The sequence below is a fragment of the Cyprinodon tularosa genome, unplaced genomic scaffold (genome assembly GCF_016077235.1).
Source record: "Cyprinodon tularosa strain WSP-4 unplaced genomic scaffold, ASM1607723v1 ctg599, whole genome shotgun sequence".
NCBI classification, from domain to species: Eukaryota; Metazoa; Chordata; class Actinopteri; order Cyprinodontiformes; family Cyprinodontidae; genus Cyprinodon; species Cyprinodon tularosa.
The window spans coordinates 276,089-303,098 of NW_024039339.1; the positions used below are offsets into that span (position 1 = coordinate 276,089).

The following is a 27,010-nucleotide window of genomic DNA, read 5'->3' on the forward strand; positions in this document are numbered from 1 at the left end:
GAAACCTCCATCAGAACCAGGACCTTCTGCTGAGGGCGACTGAGGCTCAAGGAGACTGAAGCACACATAGAAAAGCAACATATAAGCACTGATCTATGAACAATTTCTATGTTACAGAAGGGAAACATAAATCATCCAGCTTTGTCTCTCTCTAGGAAAGAAAGCAGTTAATCAGATGAGCTCTGAGCCAGTTTGTCCCAGTAACGGCTGAGCCCAACTCTACGTCTAGAAGGGAAACAGGACTAAACACTGGAAAACAGCTGCTTATGGCAGCTGCACAGCTCATGACTCCCTCTTGGATGGTGTCACTGCTAAGCAGAACCAGACCAGATGGAGCTCAGGATAACCCGAGCCACTCTGACTACAGTTATCAAAATGTTTTAGGCTAAATCCTTGGAAGCAGAGAGGAAATATCTACATCACTTTTCATTTTTAGAGCAGAAACGGAGAGGTGAGACGAGGTTGTGTGATCTGCTCCAAGGTTTGCCCCAAGGAACCAAATTTAAGGCATTTATGAGGAAGATTTCACCACAGCCAGTAATCTTTAAAACATACAAATCAGTTACTGAAATATTTAGATACTTTCCTCTGACTTTTTCTGTGAAGCTGGCATCTCAAGCCGACATCTTTTCTGCAGCTTTGACTGCGTCTGATTTGTTTTCCTGCATTTCTTTTTTCATGAGCATATCTGCTGCCACCACAGGAGTTGGTGTGGATGTTGGTTACTGCCATTTAGGTAGTAAACAGGTTATGATCACACACTAAACCTGTCAAACACAGTCCACAGAGTCATATTACTGTCTTATAAAGGCTGATTTATACTCAGAAACCAGGCCGTCTGCATGTGCTTCGCTGTTACTGAAGATATCCCCACCATTCCCCCTTCCGCAGACACTCTGGTGCACCTCCCCAAAATCGTAGGTGACCGCAGACAGGAGGCTTCTGATTGGTCCATTCTACATCCGCTCTACACTATGCGTATTTCCTGTTAGGTACCTTACCGGCTGTTTTGTTTGTATGACCGCCATTGTGGATAACGACTGGTGAAGATGGAGCACCTAGAGGAGCGAGTCTGCGAGGAAGTGAGGAGGTTCCCACATCTGTACGACTCTCGTTCTCCACACCACAAGGACATCACATATTGATGCAATTCACGGAGGGAGACCTCCGTAACTGAAAGAGAAACAGGGTTACGGAGAAACTCGCCATCCACCACACCCACAATCCTAGCTAGTTTGTGATTGTCCCTCTCGCGCTGTGGCGTAGAATAACAGCGCTGACCACACTTCAATATTGGGCAAATTTGGGCATAAGTCAAAAATATCTGCGTCATTCCTGCAACAAGCTAACTGCGACACACTGCTGCGGGACGATAACCAGCCCTTAAGTTTGCTTGTGTGTGGAAGACGTCCAGAGTAAACATCTGTCTCTTTAAGATTTGAAGATCTAAAGCCTTGTCATACTTCATTAGGTTCTCCAGTTTGTAACTGGATCACTTTTAGTGCCGGTGCACTGCAAAAATGATCTAGAAATAAGTCAAGATTTCTTAAATTAAGTGTATTTACCCATAATTTAAGTAGATAATGAGTATATTTACTCTTAAAATAAGATAATTAGATAATGTGCACTTGAAATAAGACAATGCAATTGTTTTGCTCCATTGGCAAAGTTTCACACTTACCTTCTCAGTTCAAGAAAAAATGACTTATTGAGATTTCAGTTTTTTTCCGTGTGTTTTCATTCCCAGCAGCAACGCCTCGTTAATACGGGCAGCACTGAGGGAGCCTTACAGGAGGCCCTTTCTATATTTTCTGCTCCTTTAGCCAAAGGAATTCACATGAATATAAATAAACCTTTTTTTTTTAATACCAAAGTTATCGCTGCTTTTTAAAAGTCCTGAGATATAAACACACAACTAATGCAGCCGCTTTTGGCATTAACTTAAGCATATTTAGTTACTTTAACACAATCATTTTATGTCCTACCCTGCTAAAATGAAAAAAAAAATGTTAAAGTAACTAAATATGATTAAGTAAATGCCAAAAATTGTTTTATTTTTTTATTTTTTGTGTAACAGAGACTCTGTGTTGCCATAGTGTTTTTTTTTAGCAGATTTGGAGAATTTCGACTTATGCAACAAAAATAACTGAAAAACCTAAAACATTTCCTCCATTGATTTCATTTCACTCACCTTTTTATCAGATAAATGTTTTATCTCTCTTCAGCTCAGACCCTTTCACACAATAGATAGTTTCCTCTGAAGGGAAGCTTCTCACTCTTGAGCCAAAAGCTTTTTTTCTATCGTATAAAACTGCTGCTCTGTGATGTAGCTGTGATCTTATGTGGGGATTTCACCTGCCTCTTTAAGCTGCCGTGTCATTACCTAAATCATTAATTAGCTTAATTAGCCTCCAGCTTTAGTGCTATTTGAAAAGCATGCTTTCATGTTGTAATAGACCAAACGTTCCTGCATGGGTCACATGACCCTCAGCTGATGACGCTGGGTGCCTAATGATGTAGAAAGGAGTACCTTCACTGGGCGCCACCTGTGCTAATCTGATAACAGCAGCTTTTATTGGGACCAGAGGGATAAATTAATTCATGGCTGATTTCTGTTCTGCAGATTCTTCATTAGTTGTTGATTCGGTTTCATTTTAAACTAAAACCAACCTGATCACCTTTATAGAGGACCTACTTCAGCAAATTCTCACTGCTTTTGAATGATTTTTATTTAAAGTTAATCCTGTGATGTTCAGTTATGGGTTGATATAAAATCAGAACAGTAACAGCGTTATGACTAAGGAGGTGAACCAAACCACTGGAGCAGAACCACTCGGTCCACTCCCAAGGTTTTGCAGCTGTAATAACAGCATAAATGTAATGTTCATAGTGCTTCTTAACCAGGAGATCGTTTCAGTAAGCCGGTTTAACAAACCCAGACTTAAATCCTCAACTCTGAATTGATCTAGCCTAAGGTAGTAAACTCTGACTTTTTTAGTTTCATATTTAGAGAAGCTGTGAGCTTCCCTAATTAAATCCATTTAGAGTCGCGTAACAAACGTGTGTGAGAAATTCTGAAAAACCATTATGAGTGGAGCCCAGATTGGACGAGTCGCCATGACAAAAGGGAACAGGAAGTGCCTATTTTACCAGACTGAGACTAGAGATTCAATGCAGAAAAAAATGGCTTTAGAAACAGAGCAACAGCTGCAAAGGAGAGGAAGATGATGGAGAAGATTGTTGCACAAGTTAATTCTTAGGTTTATATGAAGTGGACTATGGCAGGCAGTTTTTACATTCATTTATTATTTCATTTGTAGATCACTAAATTAGACTCTTCCTGATCACAGTCACTCTCCTAGACCTAACTCTAATAAAATATTTTCTAAATTACATTTATGCAGCAGAAACTGAATTTCAGAAATTCTTACACATTTTAAGTGCCATTTTGTACCATGTATCAGCTTGACTGAATATATGTTTATGTTAACTGAAATACATTTCTTCATATTTAAAATAATTAAAATGCTGACCACTAACAACAGGAATATGGAGATCTGAAATTCATTTCTAGTCATCCAGAATCTTTATTCTAGATGTGACGAATGTAATTTTGCTTGAAATGATCATTTTGACGAGGGAAAAATTTTTTTTCAGACATCAGGAATACATATTTGGTATACGTACTTAAACAGCTTGCCATAGACTGTTATAACAACGATAACATCACGCCAAAAAACAAGTTAACTGCTTGAATGGTGGTGGATCAATGGATCTATTTAGGTGAAATCATCTGGCAACAGGTGATGATGAAGTCTAAAAACGTTCTAATGTATAGAACCTGTTCATCATCTCATGGGGTTCCTCCTCATGTTGATTTTGTCTTCCATCACAAATTAAATACTAAATGGCTTTTTGTAGCCGCTTCGGATGTTATCATCCCAATAAATGATCAGTATAGAATGTAGGGTGGTCACTAGGGCTGTAAATAATAATCGTTTTGTATCGATGCATCGATCCAAAAGCCGACGATCCGATGCATCGACACATCCGCAAGAGAATCGATTCATGTTTTTTTTTTTTTTCCTCCGGTCTATTTTTATCCATTTGCTCCTGGGCGTAATTCTCCCTCCCGTGCTGCGGTGGCGCTAAACCTATTTTGCCCTCCTACCTCACTTCCTGGTTATACTCTTACAGCAGTGTGTTGCAGTGAGCTTGATGCAGACATTTTTAAATTATGCTCAGTATTGAAGCGTGGTCTGAGCTACACGCTGTGGGTCTAGATATGGCCGAGGCGGCGAGGAAGTGGGGGCGAGTTTAGTCCGACGACGGAGGGACATGAGGGCCAAAAAGAGCGGAGATCCAGGTGGAAAAAGGGTCCCAGCGTTCTCGCGCACCTCGCTCTTCTAGCGGGTCAAACTTCACCAGTTGTTTTCCGCAATTTCGGTCATAAAAACAAAACAAGCCGGCCTCCTGTCTGCTGCACTGTTTGCGGTCAGCTACAATCTGGGAGAGGAGCAGCGTAGCGTCTCTCAAGGGCGCGGTGACGTCGACACTCTGGAGCCTTCTTCTTCTTCTTTTATTTAATGGCGGTTGGCAAACAACTTATAGGTGCATTACCGCCACCTTCCAGAATGGAGTATGGACCAGACAAACTATTATATTCTCCCTAAAATACCCGTTCTTCTTAGAAAATTAAAAATACTCCCAAAAACTACATCCCCAGATGACCTTTGAAACAATTCCCTTATATGTAGTTTATTTTTATTCCTGTCTAACTCTCTACGCAACATCTCTCTTTCCTGAGTAAATTTATTACATTCTAAAAAAATATGTTGGACAGTTTCTCTGGAGCCGAGGTATTGCATTGAACTCATTACACTGATATTCTGCAGTATTTTTGCAGTATTTTTTGATGCAACTTTTCTACTTCTGTTATTTGCTGTTGTTTCTAAAGAAAATGCATAATGATATGACAGCTTTCATTGATTTATTTCAAACTTGAAACTTTGTTTAGCCTGTAAGGTGTAAAAAAAATAATAATAATAAAAAAAAAATTAACCGATTAATCGATTAATCGAATCGTGGTGTATTCTTGAGTATCAAAAATAATCGAATCGTTTGGTCAGGAAATCGATACTGAATCGAATCACCATGATGGATGTGATTTACACCCCTAGTTGTCACCATACTAAACTTTTTAACTCGATACCGATACTAAGGAAAATATTCAATACCTGATACCATTTTCAATAAGACTCCAAAATTCTACAGAAATATTTTCATTAATAAATAAAATACAATAAATAAATACAATAAACAATAAGAACAATATTTTGAGGTTGTTTGCTGTCCACAATATTAAGCAAGCTTGATAAAAAACTTCTAAAATTAAAATTAAGTTTTCCTTCCTTGGCTATGCTTTGCAGACATAACAATGACGCTAGCCAAACCGGTTAAGAAACAAAAATAATTCTCAGCAGCTGCACGTCTTACAAAACAGGTGCCACTGGTGGTAGCACTGTGTCGATACTTTTAAAAACGAGTATTGTATCCGGATACAACGTTTCAGTATCGATACTTTTTTGAGTATCGATACTTTTGACAGCCCTACTAGAATGGCCTCAGATTTTATACTCCTCGGTTGTTATCACCGGATTAATCCTATTCCTTTTTTCCAGGGAATTGATTAACCTATTTATGTGTAATCTAAAAAATAATTTCAGTGCTTCTTTATGTACTCTACATAAATGAAAGGAAAAAAGATCTGCATGTCGCAAACCATAGATCAAAAATATCCTTGAGGTGCTTTAATCACCACATTTAATCTGAAACGTATAATTTGTTCCAAGCAAAACATGGTTGTTTTCTATAAAAGGTATGTTGTAAATAAAGGCAATAAAAAGAATAAAGTAGGTAAATGGTAGATAAATCATACAGTTTTATACGTTGGCAGAAGCAGCTTTTATCAGTGATAAGCTGCATATCATCAGCCCTAACAAACCCACTAGAAGGTTTTCAGTAGACATTCTTTTTAGATCGCCTTCAAAAATTTACATTTTCTGTTAAAATAATAAATAAAATAAATAGTCAAAATATGCAAAACAGGGATACTGCATGCAGGACTCAAGGAGAAGTTTTACTCAATTTCTTGCTTAAGTTCTGACCAATGGGAACGAGGATCTTTGTGTGCAAAACTCTTTTCCTTCTGCTGTAGGTCGTGAAGTTTGGTTGCCTTTGCAGAAACTGGCTTCAGAGCGTCCACTCACATCTAATCAATCATTTTCTGCTGTCACATCATAGCAGGTGAATGGAAAGAACCACATTAAGCTTTTGCTTCGTGAAAATAGAAAGAATTAATGAATTTTTCTTTTATTCTGACGTGTTTCTGTCAACTTTTTAGGATCACATTGTCATTTCTGTTCATTAAAGGCACACTATGCAACTTTTTTCAGTTAATGAATGTGTTCCATAACGTTTTGGATGATTAAATGAGTCTAAATGAGTTTCTCGGCCGCCCTGGTGGTCTGTAGGGGAAATACCGTACTTGCAATTGCAGGAGCCCTCGGCCCGCACCCACAGGCTCAGAAGTCTCGTGCATCGCGAGAGTCGGTCTTGCTTTACGGCCACAACTGCTACACGCCTCCAGAGAAGGGCATGCTCGTTGCAAGCGCAGTGGCGATATTTGTGCAATTATCATGGCGGAACCAGCGAGAATTTTCAAACTCGAAAATTGGAACAAAATAGTCGCTTACCGCAGTAGACATGGTGATTCGTTGCGTTCGCCTGTCTGCTAAGCTCAAAACAACCGCGCCTGGCTTGACGGAGAAACCAGGCCCGTTTCTCAATATGCGTTCTTGAGCGTTCTCGTGTGCTCGTGTACTCGTGACACGTCATCAACCTCAGCCCGAGTACCATTCCAATTCTCGAGAACGCCAGATCGAGAACGCACCAAATCCCCGGATGTTGTTCTCGCCCCGCCCTCTTTATCGAGCATGCATCAGAGCAGACTTGTGCGTTCTTCAGACTGACCGCTTCCCCAGAATGCCCCGCGGCCGCAGCTTGATTCCAGACAGCGCTCACAGTGGTAAGTTAAACATTCCCTTTTCTGCTGCTGTTGTTCTTCAAAAGTACGTTTTGATATCGTTTGAGGCGATAACATTATACATTGAAGCCTCCCTGTGTGGCCTGTTTACAGAGTTAGTGCGAAATTAAAAAAAAAAGTCCGACGTTGAGCGGACCAGAGTGACCAGCAGACCTCCGAGGGTAACCGCAGCCAGGGCTAAATTTACCCCGTCTGTAGTGCACTTCTCTCGGTCTAGTGTGAACTACCGCTCGTTCTGATGGCGTTTTTTTTGCTTTAATTCGGCCCGCCATTGCTGGTTTTATACCCACGGTTCGGTCATTTTTTTAAAATGTTTTTTAAGCTTTAGAAATAAAAAATATTGTTTTCAAAATGTTTTGTGTAGGGAATAAATAGTTTTGATTGTTAAAGAAATGCTAAAGAACGTTGCATGTGATGACATCACGAGTACGCTTCTGCTCCAATACACATACGTTTTGCGAGCTTGCGTGCTCGCGTTCCCGTCAAGTCCGATCTTCCTGCGTTCTCGCCAAGAACGGACTTGACGAGAACGCGATTACGTACTCGCGTTCTCGTCAATTGAGAAATGGCCCAGGAGAACAGCTGAGCATATTTACGACAGTGCACTTTTATTTTCGCCCTCTGGGGGGAGCCTCGCTGGAAAATCAACACCGGTTGCATAGTGTACCTTTAAATGATGTTGGGATTCGTTTTTGTACTGAAACGGTTTATATAAAGACATCAATCCTCTGACGAATGGAGTCGCGGCCTGCTGGCTGTCTGCTGTCTAACCGTCTGAAAACATTTCTAGCATTAACAGCACCAGAGATGGAGATAAAAGCTAGGATCATTTACAGATTCTTCAAAGGAAAGTTTGAAATAAAAGCTGTTACTGATAAACAGTGATGGGAGGAGTAACGGCGTTGAAAGTTACGGTGTTACTAAAAATAGGTAACGGCGTTACTAACGCCGTTACCTTTTTTTAGTAACGAGTAATCAAAATGATTACTCTTACTGTAACTATAACGCAGTTACAATTGCCGACACCCCGTTACTGCACGTTACTCAGGTCGCATAATTAACCTTTTTTCATGATAGGACTCGTGCGCGCGTCATGAGAGAGGGGAGGATGGAGAGTGAGGAGGACTCCAGCAGCAAAACAGCGTTTTCCAGATGGAAATACCGGTGTTACGTCGAGCTGCGTTTCCCCATCAGATACGGTTTCCCCTGCATCTCCGCACAGCGCAGGCGGCAAGAAACGCGCATGCTCGCTAAAGGCGCGTAACAGCCGCCCTGTGCTCGCCCAGTTATTAATTTCATACACTCGCAAAAGTAACGCAATAGTTACTTTTACTAGTAACTAGTTACTTTTATTGTGGAGTAACTCAGTTACTAATTCAGTTACTTTTTGGAAAAAGTAACTAGTAACTATAACTAATTACTTTTTCAAAGTAACGTGCCTAACACTGCTGATAAACCTTCTGTCCTTTTGGAGAACCCAGTATTCTGATATCTATTGTCCTGTGAGCTGAATGCATGGTTCCATCCAAGCTCTTTTAATGCTGATATAATCAGCAGATTAGGTTATTTAGTCCAGCTTTCCTGCTGCCAGATGAGACACTAAAGGCTGCTCCATGCGTCCATTAAAAATATTTCTCTTTTAAGAACAAGAGAAAAACAGTACAGGTGATAAAAATCTAATGAATGAAGTCTAAAATGTTGAAGCTTGCCTCTTAAAACAACAAAAAGAGCAAAATGAATTTCCTTGCTGGTTTACTACCCACTCTGGATGCATTTCTTTTTCTTCCCCCTGGTTATTTTATAATCTAGTAAAAAAATTGTTAATTTTATGCAGACATAGACCCATGCATTTCTACACCTAGCAGAAAACTGATTAAAATGTCAAATAAAATGGTACATTTGTCACTTTGACAAGCCTGGTGAGTGATGACCAATCATATCGTTTTGCTATTTGTGCCTTTCTGTTGGCAGAAGAAAAAAGTTCCCCCATATAGATCCATGCAGAAAACACAAGAGTCCTTCTGCTGGCTAATGGAAAGAGACTGAGTGCTGCTGAAAGTAATTGAGTGCTGCTGAAATCCCAGATTGCAGAAAGGAAACACTGAAGTGTTTAAAGGCTCTAACGCAGAGCCAGCGCCAGCTGGCAGCATTTCTGTTCTGGCTCTCCTCCAGCATTCTAAATGAAAATGTAAAAAAAGGCTTATTTCTCACATTTGGGATTTTAATTAGTTTGCTTACTGTCTAAATTGAATAAAGATGAATACATGTGTTATCAGTGAATTATCTAACCACTTAATAAATGAGGTGAATAAGCTTCGATTACAGCTACATCTTCAGCACCACTTTAATTAAAGTCATAGAGGAGAGCTCTGCGGGGCACGTTTTCCCAATTGGGTAGCCTTCTAAATAAAAACAAAAAAATCTATTTTAATTTTCTACAAAGTGTAGAAACCTCTACAAGTTTCTACTCCTAACCAAAGATGATAAATCCATGAACAGGAGCAGCTGTCTACATGCTTTGCTGTGACCTAGAAGGTCGTCCTCTGACCTTCAGCTGGAGGGAAGCATTGATTCATCACCTGGACCCAGTTTTAACCATAAATAGTTATCTAAACAAGATTAAACCCACTTCTGGTGATTACCTTCATCTCTTCCTTCTCCATCGGAGCTACCACCGGGACCGCCCCTGCCTCTTCTGTAAAGACACAAACATCAGTCACCTGGAACATTCTGCCTGTAAGGGTAATGGGCTTTTGGTGCAGCGTACTCTGAAGCTCTCGGAGCTTCCCGCCATCAGCGGAATGGGCCACACTATCTGCCCTTAATACAGAGGCATCGGCTCCATTTACATCCCGCCGCGGTCCCAGTGCTTTGGTCTCCCCTCATGTGAATCTGAAGCAGTACATGTCATTTATGAACATGGTGGGTAGTTGCTTTGCTAGAGCAATATCAGAGCAAGTATCACCCCCTTAGCGGAAAAACCATAACCAAAGACATAGAAGGAAGCTCTCATGACGTTTATGGTGCAGAACAACTTGGCGATAAATGTTAATAAAGGCCAGAAGAACTGCTGAGGTTAATTTGTTCCTCATAGTGACTTAGACTTATGACTAGGAGGCAGCGATGAGGAACTGAACAGGAGGTGTATATATGGGAGACAGAACAAAGAATGGGCTAATCAGCTGATAGGGAGCAGGTGTGGTTAGAGGCTACTAGAAGGGAAGGGAGCGTGGCACAAGGGGGCGACAGAGAGTAGCTCAAAAAATACAACACTGCTTAAATATATCTAGACAACTAGAATGACGAAAAATGGAAATGAAACCGAAGACCTAGAAAACACAGAATGGCATAAATCAAAGTGTGACTGAAAACTGAAAAATAGCAGGAATGGCAGAATCCTGACATGATAACGACTTGTTGTCAACATTTTTCCCTTTTCGGGCCGATTTTCCCGTAGTGCGAGAATTTTTCGATCGGGCCAACTTTCAGCCTGATGATGCGTGGTGTAGTATACAGGGGGTAAGGAGGGGCCATCAGCCTCTTATGACCACGTCCCCATCAGGAATCATAAGGTCGGAGGAAATCAAACGTGTGAAATTCAGTGGGCCGTCGTAAGGTGGTCATGGGCAAATCGCTCAATTGGCAAACAAGGATTCTTCTTCTTCTTTCTCTTCGACGAAAACAAAGCAGCATGGCGGAGGTGCAATGAGTGAAATGGAGTACGTACTCGCGTTCTCGTGAAGTCCGTTCTTGGCGAGAACGAGGAAGATCGGACTTGACGAGAACGCGAGCACGCAAGCACGTATGTGTATTGGAACAGAAGCGTACGCGTGACGTCATCACATGCAACGTTCTTTAGCATTTCTTTACCAGTCAAAACTATTTATTCCCTACACAAAACATTTTGAAAACAGTATTTTTAATTTCTAAAGCTTAAAAAACATTAAAAAAAATAACCGAACCGCAAAAAACCGCCATCAGAACCAGGGCCGGTTCTAGCCCTTTGGTTGCCCTAGGCGAGATTGAGTTTTGCGCGACCCCCCCACCCCTCCCCCCCCCACCCCCACCCCATCAATTTTGCCGTGCCAAATACCAGTACTGTTTTCAGCATCTGTTTAGTGCTTCATTGTGTTGTGTTTACAGTTCCACAAAGAGTGCTGTGCGGTGAATTGTGCCTACAGTTGTGCAAAGTGTGTGTTACAAAATTGCAAATTGAGTGCAAAGCAGTGTTTGTTCTTTTAGTTTTGTGAACTCAGTGAGTGGATTTGCTATAAGTATTAATAGTTTTAGAAATTGTGCTATAAGAAACAAGGTTGTGTTTAAGCATTCAGAAAAAACTGTAACTTAGCATGGAGTGATGCATAGACAAATACCAGAATAGGTTTCAGTACCTTTTCTTTTTTATTATTTTAAATAATTTATTACACACTCAAAGTTAGGACTGTGCAAAAACACTTTCAACCATCTGTAAGGACACGTAGGTAAAGTATAACTAAAAAACTGGATTGAATCATTGAATGAATTTATTTCAGACAATTAACAAATTTAACACACATTAAACAAATATTAAATAAATCAATTTCAGAAATTACCAAATAACAATAAAAAATAATAAATTTAAGAAATTCTTCAACCAAGGACTACATAAAAAAGTAATTGATAAACATTAAATTAAATTTTCTGTTCCAGTTCAATTAAATCATTTGAACATAAATAGAAATGAGATAAACAAAATTTTCCTCTAAATAAAATATATCAGGTATATTTACCCTGATTTCTGACATTGATTAGTGATTAAAGAAAGGATTAACCCTCTACAAACAAAAGTGCTTTTATGAATACCATTACAAAATTAAAAGTTTGAAGTTGTTGTTTTTTTTTGTTCACATATTCTATGATGAACAGCCATAACTTCATATATTTTGATGATTATTTGTACATCCCTTTTGAATACTCAATGCAGATAATCACTACAAAATATTTAATTTATATTAGTATCTTCTACCCATTCTCAAGCTAATAATATAGCACATAATTCTGCTGCATATATACTGAGAAAAAAATGATGTCAACATACAAAAAAATGTTTGAACTGTTAAAGAAAAAACTTGTTCTACCATTCATCTAATCTCCAGGTGTTATGCCCTGCATGCCTGCCGAAATATGCATCCCCAGTCGCGGGAGCGCGCCTCGCTCTGTTGAACTGCATATTGACGAGGAAAACGGATTAAAATATGTTCAAACGAGCTTAGGTTCTTATATTAATGATATAAAAACGTTTAAAAATACCTCTCGTGGGAAAAAAGTTGTGGTTATTTGGCAGATTAATTTACAAAAATACGGATTTTTTGAACAACATTAAATCCAAAGATTTTGACCATGGTACGGCTGATTTATTTGTTGTGGTCTCTTGCTATTTACACACAACACTAAACCGTGATAGCCGATGTGAGTTTGGAGTTTGCAAAGCTTTCTCTTAAGTGGAAAATCAAACGCGCATCTACACAGCACAGCGTTCACAGACCAGTGAGATGCATAAACAAACAAAAAAAAAAAATACAATACAGTTCAGTAAAATACAGTTCTGTTTTATGCCTCATTCTTGTAAGTTTAAAATGTTCCAATGCTCCTGAATGCACCATAGCTTTCTGACGCGCAGCGAACGCATCTCACTGGTCTGTGAACGCTGTGCTGTGTAGATGCGCGTTTGATTTTCCACTTCAGAGAAACCTTTGCAAACTCCAAACTCACGTCGGCTATCACGGTTTAGTGTTGTGTGTAAATAGCAAGAGACCACAACAAATAAATCAGCCGTACCATGGTCAAAATCTTTGGATTTAATGTTGTTCAAAAAATCCGTACTTTTGTAAATTAATCTGCCAAATAACCACAAATTTTTTCCCACAAGAGGTATTTTAAACGTTTTTATATCATTAATATAAGAACCTAAGCTCCATTGAACATATTTTAATCCGTTTTCCTCGTCGATATGCAGTTCAACAGAGCGAGGCGCGCTCCCGCGACTGGGGATGCATATTTCGGCAGGCATGCACTTTTGGGCATAACAGGCTCCAGACACAAATATTCTTCCTCCGATACATCAGAATGGTCTCCTGGTAGGAATCGCTCGGTTGAAGTCGAAATTTTGCTTTCAGATTTCTCGTTTTGGCTATCGCATTTAGTGCAGTAGATCGCCATGAACGCTCCCGTTCTTACGTCACGACTTCCGGGTTGGAGGGCGCTTGAAAAGTGATCAGAATCTTTTCCGATGTTCTCTTAAATGTGAAAAAATAAATAAAAAAACGGTGGTATATTTATTTGTTCATATTTTGCTATTTATATATACGTAAGGTTAAGTCAAACTGACGGACGCTTCATAACCGGTTTAATTCGCTTTTTTTTCTAATTCTATGATTAATGGGAAGTAAGCCTAAGGGCGACGCTAGAGGGCGCCCCCAACACATTTGTCGCCCTAGGCAATTGCCTAGCTCGCCTATAGCAATCGCCGGCCCTGATCAGAACGAGCGGTAGTTCACACATAACTAGACCGAGAGAAGTGCACCACAGACGGGGTAACATTAGCCCTGGCTGCGGTTACCCTCGGAGGTCTGCTGGTCACTCTGGTCCGCTCAACGTCGGACTTTTTTTTTAAATTTCGCACTAACTCTGTAAACAGACCACACAGGGAGGCTTCAATGTATAATGTTATCGCCTCAAACGATTTCAAAACGTACTTTTGAAGAACAACAGCAGCAGAAAAGGGAATGTTTAACTTAACACTGTGAGCGCTGTCTGGAATCAAGCTGCGGCCGCGGGGCATTCTGGGGAAGCGGTCAGTCTGAAGAACGCACAAGTCTGCTCTGATGCATGCTCGATAAAGAGGGCGGGGCCAGAACAACATCCGGGGATTTGGTGCGTTCTCGATCTGGCGTTCTCGAGAATTGGAACGGTACTCGGGGTGAGGCTGATGACGTGTCACGAGTACACGAGCACACGAGAACGAGTTCTTTCCGTCAAACTGACAGACCGTAGTACCCACGTTTGCTCAGCCATGTCTTTGTCCAAATACATCGTTGCCTTTTCTGTTTAAGGGATTTCAGCACAAATATCCAAGGCAGCGCGTTTCACTCTAGCGAGCTTCATATTCCTCTGCTACTCGTTTGGCTTCCGGATAGACGAGTCCAAGTAGCTCCATCTCACTGCGGAGCTGAGACCCACCAGGTTTTAGACGTACAGTGTGAGCAGGTAGATCGCATCAGAGTGTCGGGTCGCACAGTGTGAGAACAAACATGGTGAGCTGTGAACTTTTAAACCCTGTGGTTTGGTTGTACAGTGTGAGCTGTAGCTGCGTGCAACGATTGAAATAATTGCACAGTGTATGCCCGGCTTAATATGATCACAGATTTAAAATTAGTTAGAGGGTTGTTGCACGTTGTTCAATTCAATTCAGTTTATTTCTAAAGCGCCAATTCACAACACGTCATCTCAAGGCACTTTACAGTTCACCAGATCATCCAGTCAGATTGATTCAAAGTTTTCTATCTAAGAAAAAACTGTTGATTTTATCGACTCATTGACTCTTCAGCAATCCCTCACACTAAGCATGCTTGTAGCGACAGTGGAGAGGAAAAACTCCCTTTGAACAGGAAGAAACCTCCAGCAGAACCAGGCTCAGTGTGAGCGGCCATCTGCTGAGGCCCACTGGGGTTCAAGGAGACAGAAGCAGACATAGAAAAAGAAGCATAGATACAAAAGGCAACTGTCAACCAGCTCCACAGGCGGCCCCGTCCAGGAAACACACAGCCAGGCAGACGAGCTCCGAGCCAGCTCCCATGTCAGAGGATGAAGAGAGCACCTCCAGTTAGTCACAGTCAGAGAAACAGGACTACACTGGAAAACAGGCCAAGCTCCAACATCTAGAAACAAAGGTGTTGATGGCAGCAGCACAGCTGATATTTCTCTCCAGGATGGAGTCACAGCCAAACAGGAACAGACCAGATGAAGCTACTATGAGGAAAAGAAAAGAGAGAGTTGTTAGTAGCAGCTTTAATAGTTTTATTTCTTACTTAATGTTTGACGTAAATCTTTTGTCTGTGTACTTTCTTTTTATTATTTATGTTTTGCCAGTCAACAATCAACATTTTCAGCTCAAAAATTTAAAAAGTTTATAAAAACAAACTTCAGATAAAAGTAAAAAAATTCTAAGTGGAGGGCTTTAGATTTAAAATACAAATAAAATAAAAAATGGATTGAAGCATAAGTTAATATTTGCCAGGGAACTGACTCCAAGAAAAGGGAGTTTTATTCCCATTAAATTCAATCTGGAACCACCAGTAAAACCCAAACAGAGGTAAACAAAGCTGCAGTCAGCTAAAGGAGATCATAAGTTTGATTGGATGAACGTTAAACTCATAAATAAATCTTAAATCTGAGTTGGTCAAGAAAGCGATGCTGGAGCATTTAACATCACCAGTAAAACATTTAAAAAACGAATAAGAAATCAAACCTGCAATGCTGAGCAGAGAAGATGGCAGTCATTACCCATCCGTCTGAACATGGGTGGAAATTTAAAAAAAAAGACAACATTGGTACTACCTGAACAATTTCTGTTTTTTAAAACATTTGATTTGATGCATCATCATTCAGAGGTAACCTCTGCATCTCCTTTTCCTTTCTAGGGCAGCGATGAGGGCGATGTGGACAAGAACAAATGCTGCACGCTGTGTAACATGTCCTTCACCTCAGCAGTGGTGGCGCAGTCCCACTACCAGGGGAAAATCCACGCCAAGAGGCTCAGACTGCTGCTGGGAGAGCAGCCGGCCATCATAACCAAAGGTAGATTCTCCTTTCACTGCCACTGGCAGGATGATAGGAGCGTTATGGTGAACGAGAAGCAATGTGCTGCTTGATGTGTGACAGTCAGACAGGAGTCAAAGATATTTGGTGTCTCAGCTAATCTACCAATCAGAGTAGAGATCTCAGCTCTCACTGTTTCCTCCGTTGTTTTTTCTCTACTTCTCACTAAAGAAATGGCTGATGGATTTTTTAAATTTTTCTCCGTTTATGTGGAGTAAAGAGGGCATCAATCAATCAATTTCTTTAATGTCAACTACAATTTGCATGTGTCTGAACTAGGGCTGCAACAACGAATCGATAAAAATCGACTTTTAAAAGCGTTGGCAACGAATTTCATCATCGATTAGTTGTGTCGCACGATTAATGCGTCATCCGCCGCCGCCGTCATCACATCCACTTGACTGAAACGGGAGAAGAAGAAAAAATATGGCAGAGCGAGTCAGCGCCGCAGGTGCAGTGTTGCCAACTCAGCGACTTTTCAGACCCCTCCAGCGACTATTTTTCAAAAAAGCGAATAGCGACAAATCTGGCGACTTTTTACGGTGTCACTGGCGGCTTTTGGAGACTCTTACGTGAAAGCATGTATCGTCCTACTCTGCCGTGGGGCGCCTCCCCCATCCCAACCCCGTTCTCCCGCAGGAGTCCCTCTCAGCGCTGCAGTCAGAGCCGCAGGATGTTTACCCTCAGCGTCCAGACTGCAAATGAAGCGCGCATGCGCCGGGATTGACGGCGCAAATTGATCACAATAATTAAAATAGCCTGCGCTTTGTAAAGCGAGAAAAGTCGTAACATGCAACTTTTGTCAAAACAAATGAACATGGCACGGAACCACCATGTTTGTTTGGTTCTAAAGTGGGGAAACGTAACGTTAGTTTCTCAGGTAGCTCATCTGATGCTTTCCTTACCGTGTTAGTAGGTTACAGACAGTGATAAGGTTGGCTACTTATTTTACTTTTAATTTCATTTGAATTAGCTTAAGGAGCGTTTATATTTACTTTATAAATAAATTAACTTGCAAATTATGAGGGCAAGGCTTTGAAAGTTTAAATCTTCTGGCAAAGATAAAGTAAAGAAGATCCTGCAATTTATGGAAGTAAAGCAGAATAAAATCCAGCAAGATCAGTAATATGTCAATTAATTATCTGCCACATTCCCATGTAAATATCTGTCTTTGGAGGATGTGTTTTTTAGCACCCCTAGTTCTCTCATTTTTATTCCAAATACAATTTATAATTTGAATCACAGGGCTATTTTTATCTCTATGGTTCAGTATTTTCTCAAGTAGCAACTTTAACTGCTATACTTTCCTGTCTTAAAAGGCAGAACTCTTCTAGTCTAAAAAAACCTCATTTGTTGAAATGGGGGGGCCTATTGTTTGAACCCCTTAGGGGCTTTAAAAACAAAAATGTCTTTTTTTGCGCTTTATGAAACAAAGTAGCCTATATTTTGTGGATGTACAGCTACATTTCTCATGTAAGTTTGCGTAGTTTTAACACAAACATTTATTTTTCATATTGCACCAGTCAGTTAATGAGCAACCTGTACTTGTGTGCTTGTTTGTTCTGTTTAAAATGTTTATTTTGAAATAAAGTAAAATATTTTTTTTCCGATTCGTCGATTAATCGAAAAAATAATCGGCCGATTCATCGATTTTTAAAATAATCGTTAGTTGCAGCCCTACACTGGGGCGACAGTGGCGTTGGATGTAGGAGTTTGCCCTGAAATCAAAAGATTGACGGTTCAAGCCCCGACTCAGACTTTCATTGTCGTTGTGTCTTTGGGCAAGACACTTCACCTGCATTGTCTACTGATGGCGGTCAGAGGGCCCGGTGGCGCCAGTGTACGGCAGCCTCGCTTCTGTCAGTGAGCCCCAGGGCAGCTGTGGCTACAATGTAGCCTGCCACCATCAGTGTGTGTGAATGGGTGAATGAATGTAGTGTAAAGCGCTTTGGTCTAGTCTCCTAACTTGAATAAAGGCGCTATATAAGTACATGCCATTTACCATTTACCATTTGTAATTGAGATTTCAGTTTCAGTACAAACCGTTCATCTCATACATTGGGGTGGGGGGGCTGACAGGGGGAACGATTTTCTGAGGTCATGCGTGTCGCAGAATGCTGCCGTGTTCTCATGGCAGCAAAAGGCCCCACATGAGGCGGTTCCCTAAAGCGCTGCCTTTATCTGTGTGGAAAAATAGGAGCCGCATTAAGTAGCGAGAGGGGAAAAAAACATATACAGTTTGATATAAAAAAAAACTCAGCACAAGAAAAGCGCATAAAAACAGTAGACAAACATTTCAGCAGAGACATTGGAGGCTGGAGCCACATGAAAGTCAATCTGACATTTTAGCATTAGTTGTGTGTGTGTTGTGTGTTCAATTTGTCCATGAACGCTGTCCTCAGGCCATTGTTCGCGGGTAGTGGGGGGAGCAGTTCTTCTGTGCCCTTTTCCGATAACATCCAGGGGAGGTATTATAAGGGGGAGGCCGAATTCAAAATAACACTTATTGTTTTGAGAGCAGGCTGCACAGGAATTTTCCATCAGCCTTGAGTCTTTCCTTGCTGGCTCTACACAGTCAGTGTTGGGAAAGTTCTCTTTCTACGTGAACTAGTTCAAAGTTCAGTTCACACATTTTAAAATGAACTAGTTCAGTTCATAGTTCATAATTCAAAATTTTGAACTAAGATCACAGTTCCAAAAAATGAACTAGTTCATAGTTCTTTTTTTTTTTCATATATTGCTCAATTACACCATAGCCTACTGTAGAACCACAGACAGCAATTATTTTATCAGTTGTAACTCTGAAACTGTGCGTCAGATTTCATCTTCATATCCAGCTTTGAATCCTTATCCAACCAGGGTTTACATTAGCATTGAGGGGACAGCATTTCCCCATTGTTGCTTTAATGCTTTGTTGCTGTCCATTCACTTCACACTAGTAGCAGCTGCAGCTTTCACCCCTACAGTATATTCTCAAAAACATCAGGAAAAATGTGCTGCTTGAATGGTCTTTTTTATGAGGAATTATTAAAAGAAAAATAGGAAAGTAGTCTTTAAGGTGCAAATGTTTTTTTTTTATTTTAATATTTTTTTCCATTTGAAATTCCATTTCAGTACATATGCCGTTTCAGATTTGCTTTGGATGTTACTGAAAGCCAGCAGGCAAAGTTTGCAGAGAAATGTAAGATTGTTGCCATCATCCTCACCGACCACCTGGTCATAAAACTGTTTTAAGTGATCATACTGCTGCTTTGTCGCCTCCATGGTCGCCTCCATGCTGCTGTGGCTTCCACGCTGCATTTTGTTTTGATGACGCACGGGCTGTAGGCTACGACGCTGGTAGCTGGTGTTGCCAGATTGGGTGTTTTTCCCGCTACATATTAAGGCCTGTTTACGGTGTGATTTAGCCGGGGTTTCGCCTGGAGGACTCTATAGAAATCTGGCAACCTATTGAACGGAGTTGAACTGAGAGAGCGTGCCGTTCACAGACACCAGAATGAACGAGTTCACAATAACGTTCATCAGGCAGTAATGCAGTACGTTCAGTTCACGTTCGCCCAAAATATGAACGAGTTCATGAACTTTCGTTCAATGAACGCGTTCAGGCACAACACTCTACACAGTGAATTCAATATTCCAAATGTGTTGGGCTTTTCCGCCTTGAAGCGAGCATGCACATCAAAGACGTTATCCCATCTCACCTTTGAGCTCAACCACCGCAGCCAGCCTGCGTTCAGTCTCACCCAGCATATGGCCCAGCTCACGGTCCTGCTCGTTCACAGCCTTTGTTAGTGCGTCAACCACTGCTGGCAGCCTGATCAACGCCCACATTGCCGCCAACATCCTCTGTAGTTGTAAACACATCAGCTATCCTCCAAATCCAAACAGGAGAAATCCGAGTATCATCTAGTCCGTCTGATATGAACTGACACACCTGAAGATGATGAAAGGTTCAGGACATAGTCCACATCTATACAGCAGCATGTGATAGGATAGAAGGGGCAGATTACCTTTGGTTATGGCTGTTGTAGCGTTAACGAAGCACTTTCTGTCCATCTTCAGGCATTTCATCGACACGGTTCTGTCAGAGCTCAGAACGTAGGCAAGACAGACAGTGGGATAATTCAAAGCATTTTATTAGAACACAGATAACAGAAGCGGGCTGTGAAATTTCTGTAGCGACGGGGCATCCTCCATCACTTGAAACTCTCATTAGAGAAAAAACACAGGTAAGTGACCATGATAATCTGATTGAGGATGATTATCTATATGAGTCACTTACCTGGTTTAACAGTTCAGTCCATCTCAATAGAGCCAGGTAGGATCCAGCCGGGGGGGCTGCCAGCTAGATGCGGCGAGCGCCGCCCAGAGTGTCCCTGATGCTGCATTCCTGCAGGGAAAGTAGGAATCCGAGCCAGAACAGGGAAACGGATCAGAACAGGAAGCCTCAGAGGTCCAGGAGTCAGAAGCCCGATCAGGGATAATGATGAGAACAGGAACAGGCTGGTTCAGGGTTCCGGGAGTCCACAGATGGTTCAGGCAGAACGTTCAGATGGAAACAGACAGGCTTAGTGGTAGAGAGGCAGAACAGGTCAGGATAACAGGAACGCTACGAAAAGCTAAACCCGTCCTCTCCCCTGAGATAAGACAGGAACAGGCTTACTCAGTCGAACACTACGAAACACTAAAACCTCTCTCACCACTGGCCCCTGGCCCCCAGAACAAGAACATGAACTAGAGCATCAACAACAATGATCTCACATCAATAATCTGGCCCTGAGAGCTGGGACTGGGCGTATATAAAGAGGCAGGAGCAGGTGGATAAGGTGAGTAGTAATTGGGAACCAGGCAGAGTTAGGCAGGTGAATGAAATGAGCAATTATCCCAGCTCTCAGAGCCATGATCATGACAGGTTCCACACATTCTGGGGAGCTTGGAACTTTCCCAGTATTGTCCAGGTGTGGTGTTTTTAAAAATAAAATAGAGTACTTCTCATGTATTATTGGATATTCCCTTCTCCATTATCTAAAGGATCTATCATCCATAAATCCATCCATACAATTTAATGCTTCATAGTAAAGCCCCCCATAATGAGAACAACATGTCATCTTTAGCATAAAGCAGTTAATGGACAACATGTCCTTTCCTGACATTTTTCAGTGTCTATTAAGGTAAAACTTTCCCAAAACCATGGCAGTAAAACTGCTAGCGACAGCATCTATAGTACCTCTTCTCTCACTGGCTGAAAAACGCTTTTAAACCCGGAAACAATCAGTTTATGTGGCAGTGGAAACAGCTCACTAACGTGAGTATACCCGGTCCAAACTCCTTGACAAGCAACCCGCGTTAAAATGTCCTCCGCTCTGAACAGCATGCTGTGGGATCACCAGAATCGGGTTGAGCTGCTAAATTACGTGACTCCATTGAACGCAACATACCGACGTCAGCACACCGCGCCAGTCCCTTCTGATCTAACAAGCAGAAATAAATCTGTTTATTTTCATTCGGCAGCTCTGCTGAGAGGGATTCAGACAGATAATAGAGAGAAGTAATAAACCACACTGACTACGCCCTGGCTTCCTTCCACGATCCTCTCCATTGTTTACTTTCCTGATTTCTGTTGCTCTGGTGACATCATCAACGCTATCCCAGTGTCATGGCGTCACCGTACACACTGCTGCCAGCGAGGGTTTAGACCAGCTTTTTTAGCCAATGGGAAGGGACCTAAATGCTGATTGTTTGTGGGTCGACCCAGACATTTTTAGTGGGAAAGAGACTTTAAAGTAGCTTTGGGAGCAAATAGCCCGACAACTGGCTTATATCAGCAGAGCAGCATTGATCCAAAACCGTTCACACAGTGGTGCTTAAAACCACAGTGCCAGCCACAGTTTAGGTCCTTTTATCAAATCTAAAGGAAATGTTTGTGACTTTTGAGTAAAATCTCTTCATGAACTGATGACTCTGAGGATTTTAATCAGAAAGTAAAAATATTTCCTTTGACAGTTTCATTTTTAGAGAATTCTCTCCAAGAGCAGCAACTTTTATCTTCAATAGTCATATATTTATTGCATATTATCTAGTAATTTCTCTTTTTTGATGCTGTTTTAATCTTTCATGTCTTCAGGTTTTATAGTAGAGAGTATTTATCTCAATTTATTCCATTTTAAAACTGATATGGATTTTAACTCTGTGCAGGCTGAGCTATTTTCTGAAATTAAAGACTTAATGAGTCAGGAAAGCTTGATCTTTATCTGTGCCCTGCAGTATTCTTTTCATCTAGTCTGATCCTGAGTTTAAAACCAGGAATCATCAGGTCTGCATGGCTGAAGCAGAAAACACTAAACACGGTTGGAGGACTGAAAAAAGGTCCATTTCTTATTCTCTGCCTTAAAAAGTCAGATACAGTATCTTTAACTGATCAGTTTGTTGAAAGGCTGATTTTCAGTAAAATGTTTTAAATCCAGCTTCTGTTTGAGGACAGAAGCTAAATCATTTAAAACTGTTCTTTATTCCTCTCCGACCCATCCATCTTTCTTCTCCCTTTTCCGCATCTTTGCTCTTTTCTTTAATTTTAAAAAATATTTTTTCATATCTGCAAGCAATAGCAAATAATACATTTCCCCAATATGCAAAATGCTGTCCTTCAACAGAGGTTTCTCACATATATATGCAAATAAGTTAAAGTTAAATGGATTTAAAAACAGTACAGCTGCATTGTAGTCACTGAAACGCCGTACGCTGGCACCATCTCTCTGTCTTGCCCAAGGACAAGACATTGTTTCAACATTCTGCATCACTAAAAACTGTTTAACTGTCCTAACATTTTAGATGTTCTCAGAATAAAAACAACAGTGATCTGTGGTTTAGTTTTGGGTCGATTTTCTTATTTTTAATTCAATTCAATTCACCACATGTCATCTCAAAGGAATTTACAGTTCAACCATCATCCAGTGAAATTGATTCAAAGTTTTCTATCTAAGGAAAAGCAGTTAATTGCATCGAATTATTGTTTCTTCAGCAATCCCTCACACTAAGCATGCTTGTAGCGACAGTGGAGAGGAAAAACTCCCTTTGAACAGGAAGAAACCTCCAGCAGAACCAGGCTCAGTGTGAGCGGCCATCTGCTGAGGCCCACTGGGGTTCAAGGAGACAGAAGCAGACATAGAAAAAGAAGCATAGATACAAAAGGCAACTGTCAACCAGCTCCACAGGCGGCCCCGTCCAGCAGAGATGGCAAAAGTACTCACTTTCCGTACTTGAGTAAAAGTACAGATACTTGTGTTAAAAAATACTCTGGTAAAAGTGGAAGTACTGATTAAACTTCTTTACTCAAGTAAAAGTAACAAAGTACAGGCTTGTAAATTTACTTAAAGTATAAAAGTAAAAGTAGAAACCACTTTTTTCATGCCGTTGCCTACATTTTAAATGGATGTCTGCCAATAGGACTAGATCTCCGTTGTGTTCATTTTCAATCATCTCGTCGTCCATGCTACTATGCTAACGCCACCGCCACCAAGCTGCAATGATTTGCCGCCAATGAATACCGCCGAATCTGTCGATTCATCTTGTAGCGGTGCGTCAAATGCAACGTAGATTCCCATCCAATTAGATTGAATTTGGTATTGATGACGTGAAAAATAATAACGGTAACTCCATTGAAATGATTCAAAACTAAAGTAACGAGACAATTTTTTAAAATGTAAGGAGTAGAAAGTACAGATATTTGTGTAAAAAAGATGAGTAGAAGTAAAAAGTCGCCATAAAAATAAGTAGTAAAGTAAAGTAAAAATATCAGAAAAATCTCCTTGAGTACAGTAACGAAGTATTTGTACTTCGTTACTTCCCATCTCTGCCGTCCAGGAAACACACAGCCAGGCAGACGAGCTCCGAGCCAGCTCCCATGTCAGAGGATGAAGAGAGCACATCCAGTTAGTCACAGTCAGAGAAACAGGACTACATTGGAAAACAGGCCAAGCTCCAGCATCTAGAAACAAAGGTGTTGATGGCAGCAGCACAGCTGATATTTCTCTCCAGGATGGAGTCACAGCCAAACAGGAACAGACCAGATGAAGCTACTATGAGAAAAAGCAGAGAGAGCAGAACGTTAGAGATTGAACTAACAGATTCTGCATTTTACTGATGCTTTCTACAGTTCGTGATAAAATAGTAATTATCTACTTTACTCCTGATATATGAGGGAACATTGATTTCTTCATAACATCTGGCAGGGGATCTTTTTTCTATGGAGACACCAAGTTCTTTATTTCATTTTAATCACACACATCTCTTTACCTCAGGGTGGCTGAAGTCTGCTGAGGCTGTGATCCACTAACAGCTGCTCACCTTCAATCCTCTCACACATCTGTGGAAATAATGAGCAAAGGTCACTGGGGGTTGAACACAGAGCGTGAAACTCTGCAAACATTCCACCGTTCGGCTGGTGTTAAAGGCAGCACACAGAGAGCAGTGTGTATGTGCAGACTCTGGCCCTGGGCTTTGTTTGTGTACCACAGCTTTCTGCCACCCTGCTTGGCCGGCTCGTTTATATGCACTCCACAGCCTGTGTTTTACTGTTTGTTCCTGGTGAAAGAGGAGACTCTCTGCTGACTGATAAGTTGGTGCATTTTGGTGATGTCATGTGAACTTGTGGATTGTTCAACCGTCCTAAATACATTCAATTATGACTGTGGTAAGAGTGAATCTATTGGAGCACCAGAGTCCTGTCTTTGGGGAAATATATGGATGAAGATTCGAGCTGAAAGGGGAAACTGACTTTTTCCTTTGACACGATCACTAGAACTGAATTTCCATTTAAAAGCGGAGCACTAGAAGAGATTCCTGCATCTTCAGACCTTCAGAGGCTACAGTATGGTCCCTCTTTATTAAAGCAGAGAGGCTTCAAATGAAGGAAACATCCTTAATCAAACTCTTGCCCTTCTTCTGTGGGGTCACCTCTGCTGCTGCATTCACAGCCTTACGTTCAGCTGTGGGCTCTGTCCATTTCTATCCTGGGGCTCTGCATCGATCTCCCTGTTTCTCTTTAAATCTGCTGGGCAGCTTGAAATATTTATGCTCTTAGGGCCGTGATTGGAACAGAGGTTGATGCAGAGAACGGGGATAATGCTGTTTGTTTTCTTTGCAGCCTTTGTGCTGAATTTATTAATACTTAAACTATTTAGAAGATTGAAAAAATTGGATGAAACAATGATTTCAGTTTTAAATTTTAATGGATTCCCCCTTTCTTCACTGTGGAAGAAGTTTGGAACGGTTGCAAAAAAAACAACAAAAAAAGCAACTTAGAAGTCGTAGGGAAGGGGCTGTTCCAACCGTTGTCCGACTTCACGAGTGAATAAAGTGAATGTGATTGGTCATTTATCAAGGGGGCGGGATTGTTGTGGTGGAAGGTTCGCAAGCAAGTTTGGTTGTGGCCGGTTTGTCGGAAGCATCTTGCTAACCAGTTAGCGACTTAGTGCTAGTAGCAGTAATAATTTCGTCAACCAGGACGATGAAAAAATTTTGTCAATGCCCCTTTTTCCCAAGACGATGACGCACAAAAATTGTTTCCAGAAAATAAAAATATGGCGAAAATAAAAAAGGATTTTCGTTAATGAGACTAAGACCAGACGGAATTTACGAGCATTGGACGAATGGACATTAAGAAATGTAATAGTTTTTTATTATTTTGTAATTTGTAATTGTTAATATAAGTGTTTCTTCAGCTTTATAGAAGATTACGCCTTGTTGCCCTGTTTGTCCCTGTGGATGTGTGTGTCTGTCTCTCTGTTATAGTAGAAAGATGTTCTACTGATACTCTGGATATTAATTGTTTAAATCTCTTCCTCCCAACTAGATACCTGACATAGTAACACCATAGCCAAATCAGGGGTTGTTGAAGGACAGGAAGTCTTTTTGAGTATGAAGACTTTATGGCTATGATGAAACAAGCCGAGAAAAGGTTCAATGTGTGCAGTGTTATATATGTTAAAAAGAGAAGCAGTGTGTGAAGTTCTATTATTTACAGTGTTGACTAAGATGACTAAAATTTGACTAAGACTAAAACTAAATTAAAAAAGCTGACGAAATTAACACTGGCTAGCAGGTTCCCAATGGGAAATTCCATTGGGACCAAGTAGCACTAAATTGGTGACTTAGAAACGACGCTGTCAAGGAACGCTATGGACAGAGGAAACATGCAAGAGGAGGAGAGTTTAGTGTCGGAGGTCGTGGATGAGTCTCCTCCGTCATCCATTTTTTATTTAGAGGAGGAAAGCGGGGACGAAGATGTTGTGGAAGAGGACGCCAGGGCGGCAGAAGCTTGGTTTGGTGTAGAAGGCTTCCAGCCGTACATGTTTGAGCCCTTGCCTCGCAACGCTGCCAGTTCTGTTAGCTCTACGCCTGCCGAAGACACAGACGTCCATCCCCGTGAACACTGGGACGGAACTCAATGGGAAAGGAAAGGATTCTGATTTCAACCGTTGCGTATATTAGCTGCGACATATGAATCAAGAAGCTATGACCGAAAACATTTGATTGACAGATGACCGTTGATATATGATTGGCCGAATTTAGGTGTTCAGGCTGACGTATAACTAAGAAGATAACTGAAAAAACCCCAGAAATTTTCTAAACTTTGGGACAATATTGTCTGACAAAGAGTAGATTTTATCCATGTTTAAGCCAGAATGATTTGACATTTAAATATGATTTCCCCAAGACTTTAATAATTTTCAGCGACATCTAATGGTCAGACTACAGCAACATGAGACACCCCCTCCCAAACACACATACTGGTTCTGCTATATGTAGTGAGGACCATGTGTTGACTCCCATTGACTTCCATTGATTTTCAGTCATTTTCAACCCTTTCTATACTCTAACCCTAAAACTAACCCTAAACCAATGCGTACCTAACCCTAACCCAAACCCAATTGACACCTTAGCCCTAAACCTGACCGTTAGCAAAAAGCTTGTGAGGACCAGCAAAATGTCCTCACTTTGCAACAACTGGTCCTCAGTTTGATGAAATTGGAAAAATGGTCCTCACTCTGA

The 27,010-nt window shown here is 41.0% G+C and overlaps 1 protein-coding gene across 1 annotated transcript in view; it reads left to right on the plus strand.

The window, feature by feature from the left end:
* The window catches only part of zmat4a (zinc finger, matrin-type 4a), a 246,768-nt gene that overhangs the window by 132,715 nt on the left and 87,043 nt on the right, over positions 1 to 27,010 (plus strand). Inside the window, exon 4 of the mRNA XM_038306972.1 lies at positions 15,784 to 15,940. Within this exon, the coding sequence (XP_038162900.1) occupies positions 15,784 to 15,940 (157 nt within the window). The remainder of the gene's footprint in view (positions 1 to 15,783; positions 15,941 to 27,010) is intronic.